At 44.7% G+C, this 24,065-nt stretch overlaps 1 protein-coding gene across 2 annotated transcripts in view; it reads left to right on the forward strand.

Moving 5' to 3' along the window:
- Positions 1-24,065, forward strand: part of APC (APC regulator of WNT signaling pathway) — a 181,619-nt gene that overhangs the window by 97,606 nt on the left and 59,948 nt on the right. For both annotated transcript variants that reach the window (XM_069752824.1, XM_069752832.1), the window contains 4 exons: positions 5,908-5,992; positions 10,649-10,850; positions 11,586-11,694; positions 12,805-12,918. In XM_069752824.1, the coding sequence (XP_069608925.1) occupies positions 5,908-5,992; positions 10,649-10,850; positions 11,586-11,694; positions 12,805-12,918 (510 nt within the window). The remainder of the gene's footprint in view (positions 1-5,907; positions 5,993-10,648; positions 10,851-11,585; positions 11,695-12,804; positions 12,919-24,065) is intronic.

A 24,065-nucleotide genomic window follows, 5' to 3' on the forward strand; every position in this document is an offset into this window, starting at 1 on the left:
AAGCAAGTTGCAAATCTCAGACAATTGTGATACAAACCAAATTTGTTTTTTAATTGCTAAATTCTTTCTTTTTTTTGCCATTGAATCTTTTTTTGTTTTTTATTGAAATTCTTTTAAATTTGGAATCGCCATACTTGGACTGACCATAATGAATTCTGTAAAAGCTAACACTGGTGGAATGCCGTTTTACCGCACTTGGAATGTCTTTCCCGGTTTTCGGTGCATTAAAGTAAATAGTGATTGGTGTCATTTACAACTATAACTTGCCCCACAAAACACTAGTCCTCATATTACTATGGTGATGGACAAAATAAAAAAAATAAAAAAAGTGTGGTTCTTGGAAAAATGTGTAAAATATTAATGCACATAAAATAGGAAATGGGGTTAAAAAAAATGTAAAAACCCACCCTCCCCTTACTGATACATGGGCATGTGACCACTCCGACCAATCAGTGACTGACTGGGTGCGGTGATCACATGCCGGTCCGGTGAGGGAGCAGTAATGTATGGAATATGATGTATTGTGTGTGTCGCAGTGCTGACCAGACTCTGACAAAGCCCCTTTAATGCTGCGGCGTTTCCCTTTTCTCGCAGTTATGAATGCGCTCGTTCCTGTGTTTCCAGGCAGTTGCTTTGCTCGGCTTTGTGTAATTGGTTATTGACTGGTGCCCAGGCGTGGTGTTAGTGGTCAATAGTCACGTGTGCAGTCCTTCTTGTGCAATAGACGATCAATCGTGTGACCGTGGTCACATATTAGGACAAAAAACGCCACTGATTATCGCTGATGTGAATTAGATCGTCTAGTCCTAGGAATCCACTTAAATAATAGAGGAGGAAGGCAGAATGTCCTACTGCAAATCATTAGTGCTAATTTGTTTTTGTCTTGTTCAACAACAATGAATAGATTCACTGCACTAAGTAAATAAGTAATAACATTTGTAAATCACACCGGACACACGGCTGACATCATTTTGATCGAAAATGCGTAAAAACCCTCCCACCGTGGAAGGTGTACCCAATCCTTGTATTGGCGTGGCTCCCCTCTTGGACTGTGCGTCTTGTCTGTATAGCTTCCCATAGGCTGGTGTCAAACAGTCGGGGCAGGGTCCTTCTCTGCCCCTGTTTATTTTGAGGCTTGCAGTCACATAGAATGATGAGATGATAGACCGGGTCCACCCAGATTGGGTATACCTTGTCGTGGCGGGATCGCTTCACACTTTCTTTTTAAAATTAAAATAGTGTTAACTAAGTACTTTACATATACTATTACTACTATTAATTTACTTACTGCGTGTTTGTTCATTGTTATCCTAGATTTTGTCTAGTAATACCATATGCAAATCCCCCCCCCCCCCCAAAAAAAAAAAAAAAAAAAAAAATAAATTAAAACCTAAGTAGTTTAAAGATGTTTTACAGGCAAAATAAAAGTTGACCTAAAGAACTAAATATAATTAAATTTAAAAGAAAACTACGAAACAGCAGCCACATGTATCCAGGCCGCTCCATGGTCTGTGCAGAGACAAGATCCCTGATGTCACCATTTCATATGCAGTTGGACCACAACGGCGATTGACTGCAGCGGTCAGGTGTGTTTGGGCAGCGGGTCATTGGATGCTTTATGATGACGTGCTTCTCAAAGTCCCTTGACCACTGCAGTCAATCTTAGGGGACAGCGGGTCAGTGGAACTGTGACATCAGTGGGGCCTCTGCTGAGTCCACGTGATTGCCAGTAGGGGGAGTATCACTGTGGTTTTTACATATCCAGTCCCTTGGGCTCCATTTTAATTTTCCTGGACAAGGCCTGCAGTTCTGCAGTTTAGGGTCTTTGCCCTCCTTCTGACTTTCTGTGCTGGCACTCTTCGCCTTTCTTGCGTTCTTGGGCTATCGGCGGATCCTGTGCACACAGTGGCAGCTATTTTCTGGTTTGTGTGTTTGCTAGGGAAGCCACATAGTGAAGGTCTGGCTGTGTATGGTTTATGTTACATAACCTCTGTGGCGCCCCATCAGATATTCGGACACGGCCCTCTGTAAGTGCCAGGGAGGCAGGATATCCTCATTTTTGAGAACTGGTTTCCTTCGGCTGTTGGAGAAGAAGCCAGCATGGAATGCCTGACACTGGGGACGTTGTGGTGGGAGAAGGTGCAGGATGTGTGCACATGAATAGGGCTGTTGATTCGTTTTTCCGTAGATGCAGCATAATGCGTCGATCAGGACCTGGTCACAAGATCAGCCTGAAATGTTACCTCTGACACTGGGGGAGCAGCGTGCATGTAGTGTATGTGATGCCTCCCATCACCCAGCGGGCGCCAGTGTGGCAGTCCACGCCGGGGTTTCTTTTACTCTATGGCTATGCTCTGCAGTTGGCATTATTTCATTCCATAAAAGAATACTATAAACTCTTTGTATATGGGTGGCAGATATGGCTTCTGTCTCATACTCCCATTAAGCGTAAATGCCAGGCCCCTAAAATGCTTGATTTTTATTGCAGCATTTTTTTTTTCTACCATTTTTTGGTAATTTTCTTTAATGACACTTTACCAGTCTTATAAAGAAACCTATAGTAACAACGTCATGTCCAAAGCATTTTGCGTTATGAAAAAAAAAGTCACAAACTAAAATGCTTCATATGTGTATCGCAGATTAACGCTATAAGAAGACAAAAGCCAATCTTGATCTAGCGGTGATACAGCCCTTCCATCCCCCCGCGGGACGGTCAGGAGCACTTCCCTATATTGACTGGGCTCACATGGACGCTCCCTTGAAAACTTCCATTCTTCTTGAAGGGACAGACCAGTATTCTTCCCTTTTTATACATTTGTCTCCAGTATAAGATGGATGTGTGTCTTGCTTCTTTGTGCAGGGGTTTTTGTCTTTCTGTGCCTATCGCAGACTGCCTAATGCTGGTGTGAACCTATCCTTACATTCAGGGATGCACTGCTGCTCCAAGGGAAAAAAAAACCCTAACATCACAAAGACTCTGTATTTTTCTACAAATCCCAGTATTTAAGGTGAATATGAACTAGGTAGCAGCATGATGTAGGGGCGGCAGAGACCCTGACTCCAGCAATGTGTCACTTACTGGGCTGTTTGCTGTAGTTTTGATGAAATCCCTGTTTTTTCTGCTGCAGATTTAGCAGTTCTCTGAATGCTGAGCTCTGTATAACCCCGTCCACACCCCTGATTGGAAGCTGTGTACACTGTATATGGGCAGAAAGCTGCCAATCAGTGGTGAGGGCGGGGTTATACACAGCTCATGAATATGGAGGACTACCTGACAGCAGGTTTACTAGTCCTCTAATAATAATCTCCTGCTGGTAAGAGTGATTTTTATCAAAGCTACACTAAGCTGCCCAGAAAGTGACACATCACTGGAGTCGGGGTCTCTATTTTATGCTTCTTTCAGATTAGGTGGCAAAAACCTGGTGACAGATTCCCTTAAAAGCCCAGATTGCCTTGGGAAGACTGTAAAGCTGGGCTCACACTTTGGCTTGTGTTGCAGGTTCTGTACCACAAACCCATGGTCCAGTACAGCCAAGTAAAAGTGAATGAGATTAACAGAACTCCATTCCCTTGTTGCGGATCTGTGACATTGTAGAAATTGGACTCACTTTGTGGATTTTGACTCTGCAGCACGTCCATTATCTTTGGGCTGATTTTTGCCATTAATATCGATGCGTTTTGAATCCCGCAGTTGTGGATTTCCTTGTGTGTTTCAATGGCCAAGCAATACAATATGTCACTAGCACAATCCGTGCTTCACATTAATATCCATAAAGTAAATGGACACATTACATGTGGATTTGGGTGCAAACTGAAATCAAATCTGCGACCAATCCGCGATGTGGCGTGCCCCAGGAGATAAACTCACTTTCTGGGAATAGAATGCTATTTTGACTGGTCAGCGCATAAATGGCCTCTGACTTGCAGTTTGTGGCTGACTTGCACACTCGGGTAGTCGGTGGTATCTGGTGTACAGCTCGCAGCCCGGCCACCATAACAGACACTGATTATTTCTCTGCTCCCTCTCCAGCTGGATTAAATCGCCGTCCTTTAGTCCTTTTGCTACCAAATGTCTCCGATTTTGCTTTCCTGAGAGGCATTGCCAGCCTGGCGGGTCTATGTCCTGATCATTTTGGGCTGTAGCGCCCTCTAGTGATCACACGGCCTTAGTTAATCCATGAACTGTAACGTGTAAGTCACAAACAAGGATTTCTGATGATAGCTGAGCGTCCGCTTTATCGTCCTCTTACCTTAGGTGCCGCTGAGACCCCGGCTGCCCCCACCTCACCTCTGTCTACTGCTGCCATATGGGGGAAATGTGACCCCGCTAGTGACATAAATTGCTGAATTCTTGCTGCTGTTGTGGAGCTGTGAGTTTTTATTATTTAAGTTGTAAAAAATGCAGCTGAACATTTCTGCCATGCTTGTAGTGATGCCGGGAACAGAGCGGGATTGTCTGCTGGAGCCTAATTCCTCGCTTCCTGACCAGTAACAAACCTCATCCTGACAACTGCTGGTATTGAATGTCTCGCTGTATGATGACGGCACAGATTGGCTGCTGTGTGCCAGTCCACAGCTGTGCCGGCCACAACTCGGTGAGAACGTCCGCATCCAGAGAATGGCCTCTGCAATTACCAGCCGGGCACATCCATCCAGGTGATGGCCATGCAAGCATTTCTGCGCCCACAGAGGCTGCTGCCAATCTAACTTGTTAAAGTAATATGGTGACTGCATCCAGTCCTATTGACATGAATGGGGCGTTATCGCTGGGGGTTGGGATGTAAAGGAGAGGCTGCCAGGTGGTCCTTTCATTCTCAGGATCGGGGCTTGTCCAGGATTAGACAAACATGGCAGGTTTCCTCCATAAACGGCTCCACAGTGGTGTGTCCTTGGAAGAAAGCAGTCATGTGTTTATCTCCTGCCCCCCCATGTCTCGCCGCTAGGCCTCAGGGTCACACGTGCATGCTCGTATTAGATGATGAGCCCACCTCGGGCATGTATCAGGTTGTTACCTCTGGTCAGTGGACATGGCGGTCGGGCCGGCGGTCTGATAGCTGCCTTATACATGATGTACTGTGGACAGCGGCCTATCGCTGGTTGCTGGAGACATTGGAGGAGTGTAAGATTTTCGGCTTCCTCTGACAAGGCTGCAGGATATTGGGTTTCATTAGACAATTCCCTAATCTTTGCCTAAGTGTTGTGCACATTGTGTATTAGGAGAAAATGACGTTATATCAAGACTTCGGTTATCGCAGAATCCCGGGCAGGGAGAAGTGTGCTCAGTACTGAGGTAGAAGGACTGGCGTGGCGCTGTGCCAGTGCTCCAATATCTTCTATTAGTGTGTAATGCAGAGTCCCGCAGGAGCAGGCTGAGTGCGATCCTGTTTCTGCACTGTTGCATCCAGGCAGCTAAAGACTGCAGTGCAGCGGGCAGCTCGGGGTGCAGCGGGCAGCTCGGGGTGCAGCGGGCACTTCGAGTATAGCGCGAGGGTCTGGTGCATCGTGCGGCTCGGGGTTGCATCGTGCGGCTCGGGGTGCAGCGTGCGGCTCGGGGTACAGCGTGCGGGTCTGGTGCGGTTCGGGGTTGCATCGTGCGGCTCGGGGTACAGCGTGCAGCTCTGGGTACAGCGTGTGGGTCTGATGCATCGTGTGGCTCGGGGGTGCATCGTGCAGCTCGGGGTACAGCGTGCGGGTCTGGTGCATCGTGCGGTTCGGGGTTGCATTGTGCAGCTCGGTGTACAGCGTGCGGCTCGGGGTTGCATTGTGCGGCTCGGGGTACAGCGTGCGGGTCTGGTGCAGCGTGCGGCTCGGGGTTGCAGCGTGCGGCTCGGGGGTACAGGGTGTCTGAGCTATGAGTGCATTATGCTGGATATCGGGGTGCTGATTGTGCTGCTCTTTCTACTGCAGGAGGTTCTCAAACACCTACAAGGAAGCATTGAGGATGAAGCCATGACGAGCACTGGGCAGATCGATCTCCTGGAACGGCTGAAAGGTAATCCCTCAACTAACACTTTTATGGCTGCGATGTGTAAAGTATGTGGTGTGATTTCTGCGCGCTCATCTCCTGCACAGTCAGCACTGGTGACGGACTGATCGGTCCTCGCTGCAGGCAGGGTGCTTCGGCTGCAGGACCGTTCTGCATTTTCCAGGTGCTGCTTTGTAATTCGGTGCAGGATTTTAATGCAGCTTCATATCTTCATATTCCTTCAGGGGATGGTGCCCAGTGAATGTTTGTTTTTTCTGTGATAAATCTCAATATTTTTTTTTCCAATTACAACCGTTAACCCCACTGTGATCAGGTAAAAAGTGCCTTAAGGCTTGTTCCCACCTTGAGTCTCTGACATTGTGTATTTTTGCTGCTTCAAATATGCCGCGTCTTAGGCTATGTGCCCACGTTGCGTTTAAGTGTTTTTGCCGCAGTTTTCCGTGGTGGAAACGCTTAAAAAATGCTTACAAACAGCATCCCATTCATTTCTTATGCATTCCGCAATTGTTGTGCCCATGATGCGTTTTTTTCCCATGGCGGAAACGCATTGCAGAAAAAAACACAGCATGTTCATTATTTTTGCGGAATCGCGGCAATTCCGCAACCATAGACATGCATTAGAAATCCGCATGGAAAATGTGGTAAATACGCGGTAAAAACACGTATAAACCGCGTCTAAATCCGCATGCGTTTTCCCTGCCAATGGTATGCAGAATTGAAGCAGAAAATTCTGCTTCTATTCTGCAACGTGGGCACATAGCCTTACAGATCCAGCAAAGCGGATGGGATTTCTCGGACTCCTATGCCCACCGTACATTGTTATATGCAGTGTAATCTGGCCAGTGGTGCTTGTTTCATATCTGCAACTTGTTCATTTCTCCTGTGGGTGCTCTGAGCTTTATGTGCAGATTTTCTCCCTAGAATTGCATTATCTGCAGAAACTCCGCAGGTAACAAACACCTATGCATTTTTAGTTAAGTTTCTGCTGTGAAAATGCATGAAATCCACAAATATTTATATCATAATTATATCAAAAAAGTTTTGTCAAAGCAAAATAACAGGAAGTATGAAAAATACTACAGCTTTATTTAACACTTGACATACCAAAAAAACAGACAAAAACCACAGTATCTAAAACGTGATAAAAGCGCCTGTAAAAAAATGCACACAAAAACTCAAGTATTATATTATGTCTAGAAATTCTACAATATCAAAAACTCACCATATACTCATCGTGGCAATGTAACCTAAAGTGAATCTGCACCTGTTTTTTGCTGCCCCATCTGAGACTAGCATGATGTACAGGCAGATTAGCTGATTCCTGCGATGTGTCACTTACTGGGTTCCATGATGTAGTTTATTCTTTATTTAATAAAATCACTGCTTTCTCTGCTGCAGATCTAGCAGTTCTCTGAATGCTGAGCTCTGTATGACCCCACCCACACCACTGATTGGCAGCTTTCTGTGTACACTGTGCATAGGCAGAAATCAGTCAATTAGTGGTGGAGGCAGGGTTATACAGAGCTCATGAATATGGAGGACTACATGGCAGCAGGTTTACTAGTCCTTTAGTGATGATCTGCTGTTGATGAAAGTGATTTTCTAAAGATTACACTAAGCAGCCCAGTATAAGACGCAACACTGGAATCAGGTCTCTGTCTCAACATTAGGTGGCAATAGCTTGGAGATCCCATTAAAAAGGATCTTTAACCAGTTGGCAGCACCGTGAGAGGAGAGCTACTAGAAGTGTTTGTAATGATACAAAGTTCACCTCTGCTGTACTGCCCTTCCCCCAACACTGACTGCTGATATGAAAGCTGATTTGCGCTAGTTATCACACTCAGCTCTGCTGTCCTCCCCGCACAATGTAATCACATACAGCTCTGTAGTGTCATTACATGTCTCACACAGGAGAAAGCCTGTTCAAAGCTATTGTGGTGGAGTGTTCTACTCTCCCCCGGTCTACCTCATGAAGGGGAAGAAGTACAGACCCCCTAAGACAAATCTCGGGGCTTGTAAATGATAACCTAAACTTTACAAGCGATTATCTCTGCAACAGGGAGAAGTACCTCTGCCTTTTCCATACACCTGCACCCGTTGTGTGAAATACTATTGTTAGTATTGGTAAGAGGTTAATATTACTCTAAAAAAAGCCAGAAAAGATTTTAGGTGCCTTTTTGGGGGCAGATTTCTATTGTAAATGAGGAATATTATAGGAGTGCCAATTACAGGAGAACTGGCTCGCTGCTGTAGCGTCAGTCGCTGATAGAGCTGCAGTACTGCTGTGCCGAGGATACAAACGGCAGGCATGTGACCGGCGGCGAGTCTAGTGGAAGCAATGACCTTGTCCATTACATAGCGCTGATTGAGCATTGCACAGGCTGGAAGAAATCCGCTATAAACCACATTTATCCGACCTGATTCTGCGAGATGGCAAAAGCCTAATGCAGCAATGTCAAAGTCTTCACTGCAGAATCGGGATCTGCACCACCTACATGTTCTGCTTGATTTCAGAACCAGCTAATGTGTCCTGTGCTGGTGGTCACTGCTACTCTCCAGCTCTGCCCCACTGCCTACATTCTCTTATACACAGGCGAGTGGAGTGATTTCTACCATTGTGCAGGCCACCCAACAGGGTGGATAAAAATCAATGTTTATTTTTTAAAAATAAAAAAAAAAATCGGATTTTTTTGATTGAAATCGGATTTTTTTGATTGAAATCGGATTTTTTTGATTGAAATCGGATTGTTTTGATTTAAATCGGATTTTTTTCAATAAACTGCTTTTTGAGGAAAATATTTTACCATCCAAAGGTTCTTCCATCATGAGATAAAGCTGAGTTGTTTAACTCAGTAGAATAAAGGCTGTATATGTGTAACATTCACAATGCCATGCTCTTCCAGAGGTTTCTGTAGGATTAGTGGGCAGTTTCTCTCCTATATTATCACAGACGCTCGCTTTACTTACGCAGTTCTCAAAACTGAATTTGACTCCGCAGAGGTCCCAGCCTCTTCTTCACGGCAAAAATGTTACAACATGAACAGAGTTGAGAAAAAGACCTTAATCCTATTGTTCTACAAACCTATGAATACAGAATCAACCCCTTCAGTGCCAAGTCCAAGAAGTTAGACAATATGTTTCTGATTGTTTGGAGTGGAATAGATCTGCACAACACAAGAAGAATGTGAATCTAAGTGTGAGGAGGAGGAAGGGCAAGCAGACAAGAAAATGAAAGTGAAACTTTGAGCACAATACTGCAGCATAGCCACAGACAGACAAGTCTGGATCTGTTTGTGTGTACGATCTGAGGTTTATTACATTCTTTCCTTATAATGGCAGCAGGCCGTAAAAGAGACCCAGTTTGGGAATATTTTAATGAAGCTCCTTCGCCTATCGGTAAGGCAGGCATGCGTGCAAAATGCAAACGATGCACCAAAGAGATGCAAGGCCTGGTGGCGCAAATGAGGCAACATCATGAGAAATGCGGTGATGAAGATGAGTCAGATGGCACTGAAGGGGTTGATTCTGTTTTCATAGGTTTGTAGAACAATAGGATTAAGGTCTTTTTCTCAACTCTGTTCATGTTGTAACATTTTTGCCGTGAAGAAGAGGCTGGGACCTCTGCGGAGTCAAATTCAGTTAGGTATAAACTTTGATTTAAATCACTGATTTAAATCAAGCCTTACTGACTAGTGACTTAAATCAGTTAGATTTAAATCAAATCCACCCTGCCACTCAATAACTATATGTGCAGAAGAAGCATTTTTTTGCACCAGCAATAAAACACATTGTCCAGTAAAAAAAACAGTTATCGCTCATCCACAGGACCCGCACCTTTCAACAGATCAGGGAATTTTTATAACAAATGTGTAGATTTTATCCCCATTACAAAATGGAGCAGCAGGTCAAGAAGCCCAATTGACACTCCATGAATTTTATATGAACTGCCTGAAAAAGCTCCATTCTTTCCCAATGGACCAAGTGCACTGCCACTCCATTCACTTTTATATGGACTTCCTGGAAAAGCCACTTTGGGAATGAATGGAACTGTGATTGAGCAAGTGCACTGTCACTTCATTCACTTTATATGGACTTCCTCAAATGCCACATTGGGAATGAATGGAGCTGTAATTAAGCAAGTGCACTGCCACTCCATTCACTTTATAAGGACTTCCTGAAAAAGCCACATTTGCAATGAATGAGCTGTGATTGAGCAAGTGCACTGCCACTCCATTCTAACCACAGATCAAAGTTCCCTATTCTCCCGATTGGTATCCGCCATCTGACACCAACATATCAATAAGTTAACACTATTAATAGTTGTTCTGGCAGGTCTGCTGGTCACATGCAACTCATTTGCCTTAGCCCTAACCTAACTTGTAGGACAGCTTGTTCATTATGGCAGGCAAGTATGATTACTAAAAAGATCTTCAAGAATTGCCACCTAGATTTTATAAAGCCCTGAAAATGAAGCTAATGCTGCCTTATTAAGCCAATGTTTTCCAGTTTTCTCCTCCACAGATAGTATACTGGCATATGTGTACTGATGCTACACGTAAACCTCACTTAATTTTCCTGACCTGGACTTGGATTATATTATTATTTTTTACGTTTGAGGAAAATATTTGTTTTTATCATGTGTTTTTTTTTTTTTCTTTCCAGAATTAAATTTGGATGGCAGTAACTTCCCTGGGGTCAAAATGAAATCGATAATGTCCCTCCGTTCCTATGGAAGCAGAGAAGGTTCCCTCTCCGGTCACTCGGGGGAGTGCAGCCCAGTCCCGATGGGCTCTTTCCCAAGGAGAGGCATTGTCAATGGGGGCAGAGAAAGCAGCGGATACATGGAGGAGTTAGAAAAGGAGAGGTAAATGGCAGCTGTGACACTACCTATTCAATATGGGCTAGCCAGTGAAGTTGTATATCCTTCAGTTATTAAGGTGGACATAATGACAGAAATGACTGAGTATATGAGCTTGATGGGTATGTCTGCATGGGAGTCCTGTCCTAAATGATTCAGCTTACTTGTTTCGTTACCCCCTTACTTGTGTGATTCTTCCTGTATAAAACCTAGGAAACGTCCTGTCCTGATAGGTCAGATAGCTTTGTGTGAAGTTAACCCTAGCGTGCTGTGATAATATTTCCAAACTGGGTTGGTGTGTGATTTATGCTTCCATTGCAGTATAGGACAGAGGTTGAATGCTGGACTGAGAGTGGGGAGATAAATTAACCCTTGCAGGCACAACCCCAAGTCACGTGTGAGAGCGGGCATGTGACGAATAAGTGACATCACGGAGAAGGGATCCGTGCCATCTACAGCTGACCGCCACCTGTAGGCCAAGTGATACCAGCACAGCAGTGGCTTCTACATGAAATGATCAGATTTGGCTTTTCTGCATCCGGCTTGTTAACAATTAGTTTTGCTTTTTGCCTTCCATAGTATAATAGCATAGTGTTCTTAGTGCTGGCCGGCCATTATGTGAAGGTGTACAGAAAAGGCATCGACCGGCTTACTGTCCATCATAGATTTCCCGGTACTGTACAACGTCAGCGTTAATAATTTTATCCAGTCATTGCATATTTATATTGCTTTGCTGTTTAGGTCCTTACTTATTGCCGAGCTTGAAAAGGAAGAAAAAGAGAAGGACTGGTACTACGCCCAGTTACAGAATCTCACCAAAAGAATCGATGGCCTCCCTCTTACCGAAAATGTGAGTGTCAGCAAATGGGCTTCAGCTCAAATAGTCTAAAGTGCAACTGTGTGTATTGCTTCTGTGCCTGTAGTCATATTGAATTCCCACATTTACAGCTCTGCTTAATAACTATTTGCAGGCTGGGGCGATCTGATAACAAGGCAGCAGAGAATCTCAAATTCTTGTTCTTTTTTGCTGCTGAACCAGCAGGACACAAGCTATCATTTACGGCAGCCTGTCGTTTCCTGTGGTGCAGCAGACCGGGACTATTAAATATCCAGGCTTCCATGTCTAAAACCTGCTGCTGAATAAAGTGTCTGCGTTCCCTATGGCGAGCAATGTCTTCCGTGTTCTAGGCTGTACTAGATAAATACGGTACTCTCAGCACCGGCAACTTCAGTCTCCTCCAGCCTTTATGCCATAAGCCTCCAGTGTGCATGGTGTATAGACACTGGATATGTCAGTACCTCTGCCGGTGAGAACTTGCTCTTTGCTGGGGGTTTGACCATCACAGATCTCAGGAATGGGGCTCAAATACCCGTATGAGTGGAACAGAGGTTGGGCATGCCATACATTCTCTATAGGATTGCCATGAAAAGCTGAGCTCTGTGCTCCTCTATCTGTGACAGGTCGAGGATGAATATTTTGGTATTGTGCATTTCTAGTCACCATTTTATTCAGATGGGGCATTTCCCAGGTGTTTGACTCCCACAGGTCACTAAGTAATTACCTGTCCTGCTGATAACCGCTGAGGATGGGAATAACCCTTTAAAGGGATCCGGTCACCCCCCAAAATCGAAGATGAGCTAAGCCCACCAGCATCAGGGGCTTATCTACAGCATTCTGTAATGCTGTAGATAAGCCCCAATGTATCCTGAAAGATGAGAAAAAGAGGTTAGATTTTACTCACCTGGGCGGGCGGTCCAGAATGCTGTAGATAATCCCCCGATGCCGGTGGGCTTAGCTCATCTTTGATTTTGGGGGTGAGAGGTTCCCTTTAAGTTCTCCCTCCATGCAGAGTCTGCAGTTATATATTGCAGATACTATAGCTAACCTCATGCTGCTCCTATGTAGCCCTCATCAATGTGCTACACTCCATGGTTACAATAATGTTTTTCATTCCTTTAGTTCTCTATACAAACTGACATGACCAGAAGGCAGCTAGAATTTGAGGCCAGACAGATTAGAGCTGCGATGGAGGAGCAGTTGGGGACCTGTCAAGACATGGAGAAACGAGCACAGGTATGTTATTGTTAAACTATAACGTTCAGAATTCTTATCGCCCAGTGTGAAATCCTACAGCTTCTGATGTCACATTTAAAATCTCTCTGGCCCTGTTCAGATGTGGAAGATTTGCAAAGGATTTGAGTAGTGGGATACACATCAAATATCCGCTTAGTGCGAGCAGAAAACAGTGCGGTAATCCGAGCATGATGTGAATGTTTAAATGGACAGAACTGTGCAGAATCGTCTTGGGTTTTCACTGTGGATTTCATTCTTTATATTATCCAAGACACAGTCGAAACGTAGAACATGCAGACTTTGTTGTGAATTCTCAGCAAAATCTGGTGCAAAAAATATCCGCCACATCTGTGCGTCCGAGACCCCCTGCATTTTTACCAGCTTGTATTATTAGATTGTTTTATTCATACTTTGTTAGATCAGTGTATAGAATAAAGCAAACCTAGACATTTAGGAGTGTAACGTAAGGTTTCATGTTATGTTTTTTTTTTTTATAAAATAGGTTTTTATTAAAGTCGAATATGAACAATACAATTTATGCATTTTTCCATTATTTTACAAAATTTTTACATTTTCCAAATCCCCAACAATCCCAACAAAACCCAAACCGCCCCCTCCCCTGACAGCTCATACCCATTTATACTTTTGTTACCAGTATTGATGGTTCTTTGAGCCATTTGACTCACTTATGTCCGCTTGTTCCTTTAGCACTCTCTTCCTTTCAGAGGCCCTCATCCTCCCATTTCCCATAACTACTCATCCTAGCTCGAGCCACGGAGACCACATTTTATCAAACGTTTCTATTTTCCCACGTCTTTTGTAGACCCCCTTTTCCAAATTGAGACCATGTTTAACATATTTCAGAAATTCACCCCTTGTAGGCGGTTCCTCCTTGATCCAGTTCCTTGCTATTACCTTCCTTGCCATATATAATAGCCTAGCTATTGCTATCTTCCAGGTGTTATCCACTCTAATTTCCTCTACATGTCCCAGTATACACACTATCGGATCTCTCGGCACTCTGCATTTATACGCCCCTTCCACACGGCTCATTACCACCAACCAGAAAGCAACCAGTCTTGGACATGTCCACATCATGTGGTATATTCCTGCGTTCTCAGTCTTACATCTCGGGCATTCAGAGTCAGCACGCAACCCCGCTCTGCACAACACTTCCGGTGATTTATAGACTCTGTGCAAGATGTACAGCTGCGATAGTCTATACGGCTCACTTAGTGACACTCGTGGAACCCACTCCAACACCGACTCCCAGGTTTCATCCTCCATTGGGCCTAAATCTCTTTCCCATTTCGCTCTCGCTTTTAGGGGGAAGTCTAGCAAATATGCATGTAGAAGGTCCTTATAAAGGGTGGTAATGACTCCCCTTGTGGATCCTTCCCCACACACGTATTCCAGAACTATGTCCTCCTGGATCTCAATACCACCGCCCTTGTTTTGAGCTTTAAAAGCATGTTTCATCTGAGCATATTGATACTCCCCAGCCGGTCTCAATCCAAACTCCCCTTGCAGCTGCGAAAAGGACTTTAATCCTCGTTGTTGAACTATCTGAGCAACCAAGTGGATTCCTTTGACCTGCCACTCCGCCAGCACTCCAAGGGCTGCAAACTCAACCAAATTATTATTAAACCATATCGGTGTAAATTTAGTCAGCCCCGTAACCCCCCGAATCTGTCGCAGTCTGGTCCATAATTTATGTATCAAAAACATAGTTGGGTATAATTTCCCCAATACTTTCAAGGAGCCATCCTCCAGACACTGCGCCACCGGTCGTCGGTCCGTCACCCTCTCCATCAAGTGCTGTACCGCACTGGCAGACGCCTCCCGTTCCCAGCCCTTCAAATGCTGGCTCTGGGCTGCAAGAAAATATAACTCAGGATTGGGTAAAGCCAATCCTCCATATTCCTTGGGCCGCTGAAGCGTCTCCAGGCGAATACGTGGGTACCGCCTCCCCCATATCAGACTTCTAAAAAGAGCACTAATCTGCCGGAATTTCCCACGTGGAATCCAAACTGGCGCATTATGTAGGACGTAACGTAATTTGGGCATCAGAACCATTTTAATGAGATTAACCCTACCCACCACCGATAGGTGCAATTTATTCCACGCATCCACTTTTGCTTTAAGGGCGCCCATGAGAGGTGTCAAATTCCTATACAAAAACTCTGTAACTGGCATCGAGATCCATATTCCCAGGTATTTGAAAAGGGATGCCACCTTAAGCCGCCCCTCTCCCAATGGCTCACTTCTGCTCTCCTCCACCCCATCCACCTCAAAGAGGACCGATTTATCCCAATTTATCCTCAATCCCGACAAGTCTCCAAATTTCCCAATGATCTCGATAGCCCCATTCAAGGCTTCATCCGGGTCCGCCAGGAACAGTAAGATGTCATCTGCATATAACGCGATCTTCTCCTCAACACTCCCATATCTGAACCCAGGGACCTCATCCGATTGTCGTATCTTGGCGGCCAGTGGTTCCACAGCTAAGGCAAACAAAAGGGGCGACAGTGGGCAACCCTGCCTCGTACCTCTGGCCAACTTTATAGGCTGAGAGAGTTCCCCATTCACTCTAATTCTAGCTGTTGGTAGTGAATATAACAGTTGAGTCCACGCCACAAATTGCGGACCAATACCCATACACTTCAACACCCGCCAGAGATATCCCCACTCCACACTGTCAAACGCCTTATGGGCATCCAAGGACGCAATAACCCCTCGGCCACAGTTGTCAGACTTCAGCTGCAGGTTCATAAACAGCCTCCGTAGATTAACCGCTGTAGACCTGTCAGGCATAAAACCAGACTGATCCGAATGTACAAGGTTAGTAATGACACTGGACAGACGGGTAGCTAACACCTTGGCCAAGAGCTTGACATCGATGGTTAACAGAGAGATTGGCTGATATGACTCAGGCTTCCCCAGATCCTTATCCTCCTTCGGAATAACCACTATAGTGGCCTCCCTCATAGATGCTGGGAGATACCCTTGGCGTCCAGCCTCCTCCAGTACTAACTTTAATCTAGGAATCAGCACTTCCTCCAAACTTTTATAGATTTCAGCTGGTAACCCATCAACCCCAGGTGCCTTCCCATTGGCCATAGACTTCAGCGCCCGACTCAGTTCCTCCTCGGTGATAGGGGCATCTAGGCTCACCCTATCCTCCTCACTCAATTTCGGAAGACCCAGACTCTCAAGGAAAGTCTCCGTATCTCCGGCTGACTCATTGACCCTGGAGGAATATAAGTCCGCGTAGAAGTCCGCAAAGACCTTTATAATTTCAGGTGTTTCAGATACCCTGCTCCCCCCATCTGAAACCAACGAGTGCACATACGAGGTACCACGCTGAGCCGCGACTACCACTGATAGCATGTGACCCACTGTTTCTCCCTCCTGAAAATAAGTCACCCTCTGAAACTCCCGCTTCCTTTCAGCTTTTCCCAGCAGAATCTTTTCCATACAATTTTGCGCTGTTCTCAACCTTTTCTCTGCTTCGGAAGTCCCCAGCACTACCATCTCGTCCTCTGCGGCTTTCAGCTCCTCCATCGCCACCCTCTCCGCCTCCCTTGTCCTCCTCTTACACCTACTAATGTCTCTAAATAGTAACCCTCTCAGGTACGCTTTCATTGCATCCCAAACAGTTAGAGCATCTGCACTCCCATCATTTAAAGCAAAGAATTCCGTCACCTCCTTCCCTATACCGTCCAAGTCAATACTCTGTAACCAGTTAGGATGGATCTTCCATTCTCTCCCACTTGCGGTCCGTGTCCCCAACAACCTAACCTCCACCTCAACTGGACTGTGATCCGAAAGGGACCTCGACAGATAACGCACCTCTCCCACCATTGTGTCCAACAGGTGGTTACCCAGCGCCATATCAATTCTGGATAGCGTAGCATGAGCCGGCGAGTAGCACGAGTACCCTCTCTCCCCAACATGTCTAACTCTCCATAGATCAGTCATGCCTATTTCACGCACATAGGTACCAAATGTTGTAGTGTGCCCCTCCGACCTGTTCTGGGTGTTCTTATTTTTATCCCAAAAGTCGTCACAGATATTGTTCAAATCCCCAATAATTAAGAGTGGTAGTGGTTCCCATCGTTCCACCTTCTCCAACACCTCCCTGATCTTCTTACTTGAATATGGAGGTGGGATATACATTGCCGCAACACACAATCTCACTCCATACAATATACATTGTATCACCACATACTGACCCTCAGCATCCACGCATACTTTCACCTCTTCATACTGCACTCCCATCGGCACCAACACTGACACCCCTCTTGAGTACGTCGAAAAGGTAGAATGATACCCTTTCTGTATCCACCGTCTATTCAGTACATCCACTTTCTCCTGTATCAAGTGCGTCTCTAGCAAGCATATCATAGAGGCCCGTTGATCCTTCGCATACTGCAAGCTCGCAGCTCTCCTAGACCTATCCGCCAGACCTCTCACATTCCAACTCAATATCTTAAAGCGGTCCCCTATTATGTGACTCATCATCTTTAATTATGTCGTTACTCCCGGTTCTGAGCTGTCTAACTATACTTCCCTCCCTTACCCCACCCACCCCTCCCCCACACCCCCCAATACTATACATTCTGCCTCTTATCAAGAGTGGGGCACCATCACCCATTGCGAACACTCTTGTTAACGTAACCTTCTCCTTCCGCCTCCCGCTACAGTTTATAACAGAATTCGGCGCAATTCTTAGAAGAACAATATAATTCAACTTGTATTACATTACAACTACAAGAAACTAAATAAACTTTTAGTACGCTGCACCCCCTTCCTCCCTCATACTTCTCCGCCGTATCAGCACTCCCAGTGCATTCCCTGAATATTACCCAGCTCCACCCTCCAACCTTCACATTTCAATTATCAATGTACTGTCAGTCAAACTCTTTTTCTCCTTTTTGAAAGAATTAAAATACCTCCCGACTAACCCACCCCACATTTTCAATCTCCTTTCCCTTTAAGCTTTTTAGCGTTAAGATCTATCCACTGGGTAGCGTCCTCCGGCGTCTGGAAAAAATGAATCTTATCCAACGCTACCACTCTGTCGTGCCGGAAACATCATGGAATACTGCACTCCCAGTTCTCTCAGCCGTCTCTTGATACCCGTGAACATCATCCGTTGTTTCTGTACCAGGGCGGAATAGTCGGGGTAGATAGCGATTCTTTGACCTCCAATTGTCAGATCTGTCATGTCTCTAGCCTTCCTCAGGATAATGTCTCTATCTCTGTAGTTTAGGATTTTGGCAAGCATGGTACGGGGACTTGCTCCAGGGACAGGTGGTTTCGGTGGGACCCTGTGGGCTCTTTCTACCGCAAATACTTTTGTCAGTGCTGCATCACCAAAAGTCTCAAGGAGCCAGCTTTCAATATACTCCGTGGGATTCCTCCCCTCAGTTTTTTCAGGGACACCCACTATACGAATGTTATTTCTTCTGGACCTATTCTCCAGATCCTCATTTTTTGCAGCCAGCTCCGATATTGCCTGAGTAAACTTCCTCTCCGCTTTCTGCAGCTGCACTATATGGTCTTCTGCAGTGCTCACTCTTTCCTCCACAGCCCCCACACGTTTGTCAATCTTCTGCAGGGCTGCATTTATCTGGGCTGTATCCCCCTTGACCTCCTGTATCTGCTGGGTCAGGGATTGTTTGCATGATGATACCAGTGCAAAGACATCTCTAAGGGTGGGCTCTGCTCCTGGCTCCTTATCTTCAGATCCCCCTACTACCACCGCCATGTCACCATCCCTGCTCCCCTGTTGTACCTCCTGTTCCTCTGCTGGACTTTCCTCCTCTCCTTCTGTGTCTGTGTCTGCTCCGGCGTCCTCCTCTGCTTTTCCGGAGTTCCCTGCGGCCTCCACTCTAGCAAACTGCTGGAGCTTTGCCGCCGCCGCCATTCTCTTCTGGCATGCCGCTTTGTCCTTCTCCGCCTTCTCTCTGGCGTCGGCGCCATCTTGGCTGATCCCAGCCTCGCCGGCTCCTGCATCTCTTTGCCTCCTCCTGGTCATACTCATTGACCTCGGGGCCGCCTCTATACACCGCCGCACTCCCGGGACTCTCCTGCAGCCGGTAAGCGCCTTGAATCGCCGCTCAGCTGCGGCTTATAAGGATAAATACAGCGTTAGCAGCGGGAGCGCTCTGTCACCCGTCCGCTCACATGGACGTTCAGGCCACGCCCCCCGTTTCATGTTATGTTATTTCATACACATTCTTTTCTGTTTTATTTTTTATTAAATTGATCTCTGGCTTAGGCTATGTGCACACGTTGCAGAATTGCCGCGGAAATTTTCACGGCAATTCTGCAACTCCCTGCCGCGGGTATAACGCATGCAGAATTGGCGTGCGTATTCCCGCTAAACACTAGCATTTTACAATCGTAATAGCCCAGATGAAGTAGCATCAAGCAAGACCGCTACGTCACCGGTTGCTGGAAGGTGAGAATATCAATATTTTTTATTTTAATTCTTTTTTCTTCTTCTTTTTTTTGCAAGTATATGGTTCCCAGGGCCTGGAGGAGAGTCTCCTCTCCTCCACCCTGGGTACCAACCGCACATGATCCGCTTACTTCCAACATAGTGGGCATAGCTCCATGCGGGAAATAAGCAGACCAATGCATTCCTATGTGTTCGGAGTCGAATGAGCATGCTGCTTATTTTTCCGCGATGCGATTCCGCCGCGAACAAATACGCAGCATTAGCACAGCATTGCTGAATCCCATTGAATTCAATGGGCTATGTTGTGTATGCGTTTTCGCCGCGATTTTGCGGTGAAAAAAACGCATACAATCTGCAACGTGTCCACATAGCCTAAAAGGGAACCTGTCATGTTGAAAATGGTATCTGATATGAAGGATGTCATAGAGCTGGAAGAGTTGATATTATTATACAGTTTTTGTGGGAAAACCTTCAGTAAAACTTATATTATTCATTAAAATCCCTGGTGTTTCTCTGCACATGAGTCCAGTAGGCGGTCTTACTAGTGATTGACAGTGTTACTTGTATGACTGCGCACACAGATTGCTGTCAATCACTAGAAGGATCCTCCCATTTGACTCATCTATAAATACACCAGAGGTTTCAATGAATAAAATACATGTTATACTAAATTATTTCCAGCAAATCTATATATCATTCTGCTCAGCTTCTCCTTCTCTATACCATGCTGTCCACACACCTACAAGTTCCCCTTAAGGGGTTTCCCAGGAACAGGTGAATTTTAATCAACATTTTAATCTATAGATCTTTAAACAATAAGAACTTCCACAATTGGATGTGAGATAATCTTATAAATGTGCCCCTGCTGTGTACTGTGTAATAGCCTTGTCTGACCGTACAGGAACATGGTCTGATCATGCCACATCTCCTGGGTAGAAGAGGAAGCAAAAGAGTATACAGACACTACATTAGGGGAGGCAACAAGAGTACACTGATATTACAGCATAGGGTCACAGATAATTCTTTCTTTGAGGTAAACATTGCTTAAAAACAGGCACAGAAATATTTTGCCGCGCAGAAAAAAATCAGCTGTGAACCCATACTGTAGTTTCTGTATCCTCTCTTTTGCTTCCTCCCCTGCCCAGGAGCTGTGGTATGATCAGACCTTGTCCCTGTACAATATACAAAACAAGGTTGCACTCTATGATGCTAAAGCATGTCAATTTGGAATATGTAAAATATGAATAGCAATACGGCTTTGGAGGATTAGGAAAAAATATGAGACGCTTAGCATAAAATTTGGCCAAATATTATGTGCCCATCAACCATCGTCAAGGTTGTCTCAGCCTGATGGGTCCCTGACCTGTGTGAATACATATTCCACATTGACATGCTTTAGCATCATAGAGTGCAACCTTTTTTTGTATATGGTATATGGAGGTAGCTCCTCCTGGTATTCACCTATTCACACTAGTCTGGATGTGCCAGTCAGTTTTTTTGTCTTTTGGATGTTAGCTTACTGACCGAGCACTCCACCCTCCACCAGGGGGTGATTTTAATTGCAGCAGGTCCCTACTTACCCATAAATGACAGGCATTGCTGACAGAGGTGTCCACATTCACCAAAGAATTCAGTCATAAGCCTTAGAGAGGTATTCACACAGGCCAGGGACCCATGAGACTGAGACCACCTTGACGACGCTGAATGGGCACATATTATTTGGACAAATTTTATGCTAAGCGTCTCATATTTTTTCCTAACCCTCCAAAGCTGTATTACTATTCAAATCTCACATATTCCAAATTGACATTCTTTAGCATCATAAGAGTGCAACCTTGTTTTGTATATTGTATATGGAGGTAGCTCCTCCTGGTATGCACCTATTCACACTAGTCTGGATGTGCCAGTCAGTTTTTTGTGTCATGTCCCTGTACAGTCAGACACAGCCATTACACAGTACACAGCAGGGGCACATTTATAAGATTATCTCAGCACAGGAATATTTTTTTAACGTATCCAATTGAAGATTTTTTATTATTATTATTCCAGTATCTACAGTATTGATTAAAATGGACTTAGTTTGTGGGAAAACCTTTTCCGGACATTTGCCGTATATATACGTCATGGTTGGGAAGTACTTCCTGACCAATGCAGTATATATACGTCATGGTGATTGCCCGCGCACCTGCAATCGCCACGGTGTGTTCAGCTGACTTCACAGCTGACGCCCGGCACTCACTGCCAGAAGCGGTGTCAACTCCACTCCCAGCAGTTTAACCTGCTAAATGCTGGGATCTACCCGGATTGGACAAAATAATGGAAACACCGAACGTTTTGGCATCATAAACTTCGAACATGTAATAAACATGCAAACTGTGACATATGGTAATATTTTGTAGTTGATTATTTGTATTATGTGATGTGTATGTAAATTAACTGTTTGTTTTGCATAATTGTAAGAACATTGATGAGAACCTGATACCAATGGCAGACCTCTCGGATTTTGAAAGAGGCCAAATTGTTGGTGCTCGTATGGCAGGCGCTAGTGTAACAGAAAGTGCCCGAATGCTTGGCGTGTCAAGAGGTACTGTCTCCAAATTAATGACTGCGTTTGAAAGAGAAGGAAAAACGTCCTCAGCAAAGCACAGGTCCAGCCGAAAGTCAAAGTTGACAGAGAGACTATCGGACTCTAAAGCGAATTGAGAGAGGATCGCAAGACCACGGCTCCGAAAATCACTGCTGAGCTCAATGAACACCTACAGAACCCAGTTTCCACAAAAACTGTTCGTCGAGAGCTGCACAAATCTGGATTCCACAGAAGAGCTGCAATTAGAAAACCGCTGCTCTCAATGACAAATGTTTCCAAGCGTTTAGAGTGGTGTAGAAACCTCCAGAATTGGTCTCTCGAGCAGTGGAAACATGTGATATTCTCAGACGAATCATTGTTTACCCTATTTCCGACCTCCGGCCGAGTCTACGTTTGGAGACATCCGAAAGAAGCATTCCATCCAGACTGCCTTCTCCCAATCGTAAAACATGGTGGAGGCTCTGTGATGATCTGGGGTGCTATTTCGTGCAGATCCGCCAGGCCAATGATATCCCTTCATAGAAGAATTAACAGCCGAGATTATTTAGGCATTTTGGGCGACCAAGTGCACCCAATGGTTCAAGCACTGTTCCCGGCGGGGAACGCCATCTTTCAGGATGATAATGCACCAATTCATACAGCTAGAATCATTAAAGCATGGCACGAGGAACATTCTAATGAAGCTGAGCATCTCATCTGGCCCCCACAATCCCCAGACCTCAACATTATTGAGCATTTATGGTCGATTTTAGAGATTCAAGTTAGACGTCGATTTCCGCCACCATCGTCGCTCAAAGAACTGGAGGGTGTTTTAACTGCATGATGGGCTAAAATTGATTTGGAAACAATTCACATCTTGTATGAATCCATACCATGGAGAATTGAGGCTGTAATCGCCGCAAAAGGTGGACCTACACCATATTAAACTAACTTTTGTTGATGTTTCCAGGTTTTTCCATTATTTTGTCCAACTCCTGTACATCAATCACAACATTTAAAAGGCAGGCAGAGGGAGAAGGCCCCTTCTGCCCTCTGATCCATGCCCCACGATGTCATCATGAGGGGTCGATCGTTGCCAGGGTGGCCCTATGCTGTCATCACGACATCCGGGTCACCAAAACTTATGACACCATGCTCAGAGCATAGTGTTAAATGCTTGTATGTGCAGCACTGACAGTTTATGAAGCATAGCAATGCTCCTGCTTTGCTATGCTTTATAAGCGATCACCGTTGTCAAAGTGAAAGTCCTATAGTGGGACCAAGTAAAAAAAAAAAAAAAATACATTGTAAAAAAAAATATAAAAAATAAATCACAAAATAATAATAATAAAAAAAGTAATAATATATTGTACCTAGAAATAAAATATTTTTATGGAAAAAAAATACATTTTTGATTTTGCAGCATCCAGAACTAACCGACCTATAAAACTGCCCCACTAGTTAATCCCTTCAGTGAACACCATAAAAAAAAAAAAAAACTGAGGTAAAAACAATTCTTTATCAAACCTCTGAACAAAAAGTGGAATAAAATGCTATAAAAAAAACAAATGTCGATAATGGTACCGCTGAAAGCGTAATATTGTCTCTCAAAAAACAGCCACCAGACAGCTCAATCAGCGGAAAAGTAAAAAAGTTATAGCTCTCAGAATAAAGCGTTGCAAATATAATTATTTTTTCTATAAAATGTAGTTTTTATTGTATAAAAGCGCCAAAACATAAAAAAAACTTTAAATGTGGTGTCTCTGTGATCGTACTGACCCGAAGAATAAAGCTGCCTTATCATTTTTACTACACGCGGAACAGCATAAAAAAAGCAAAATAAAATTCCTAAATTGCTTGTTTTAGTTCATTTTGCCTTCCAAAAATCACGATAGAAAGCGATCAAAAAATGTAATGTGTTCAAAAATGATATTAATAAAAACGTCAACTCGTCCCGCAAAAAACAAGCCTTCACATGAATGTCAGCCAAAATTTGGAAAAATTATAGCCATCAAAATATGGGGATTAAAAAAACTTGTTTTTGAAATAAAAAGCGGCTTTTCGTGTGAGACAGCAGCCAAACATAAAAACTGGATATAAATCTGATGTTGC

The sequence above is a fragment of the Ranitomeya imitator genome, chromosome 1 (genome assembly GCF_032444005.1).
Source record: "Ranitomeya imitator isolate aRanImi1 chromosome 1, aRanImi1.pri, whole genome shotgun sequence".
NCBI classification, from domain to species: Eukaryota; Metazoa; Chordata; class Amphibia; order Anura; family Dendrobatidae; genus Ranitomeya; species Ranitomeya imitator.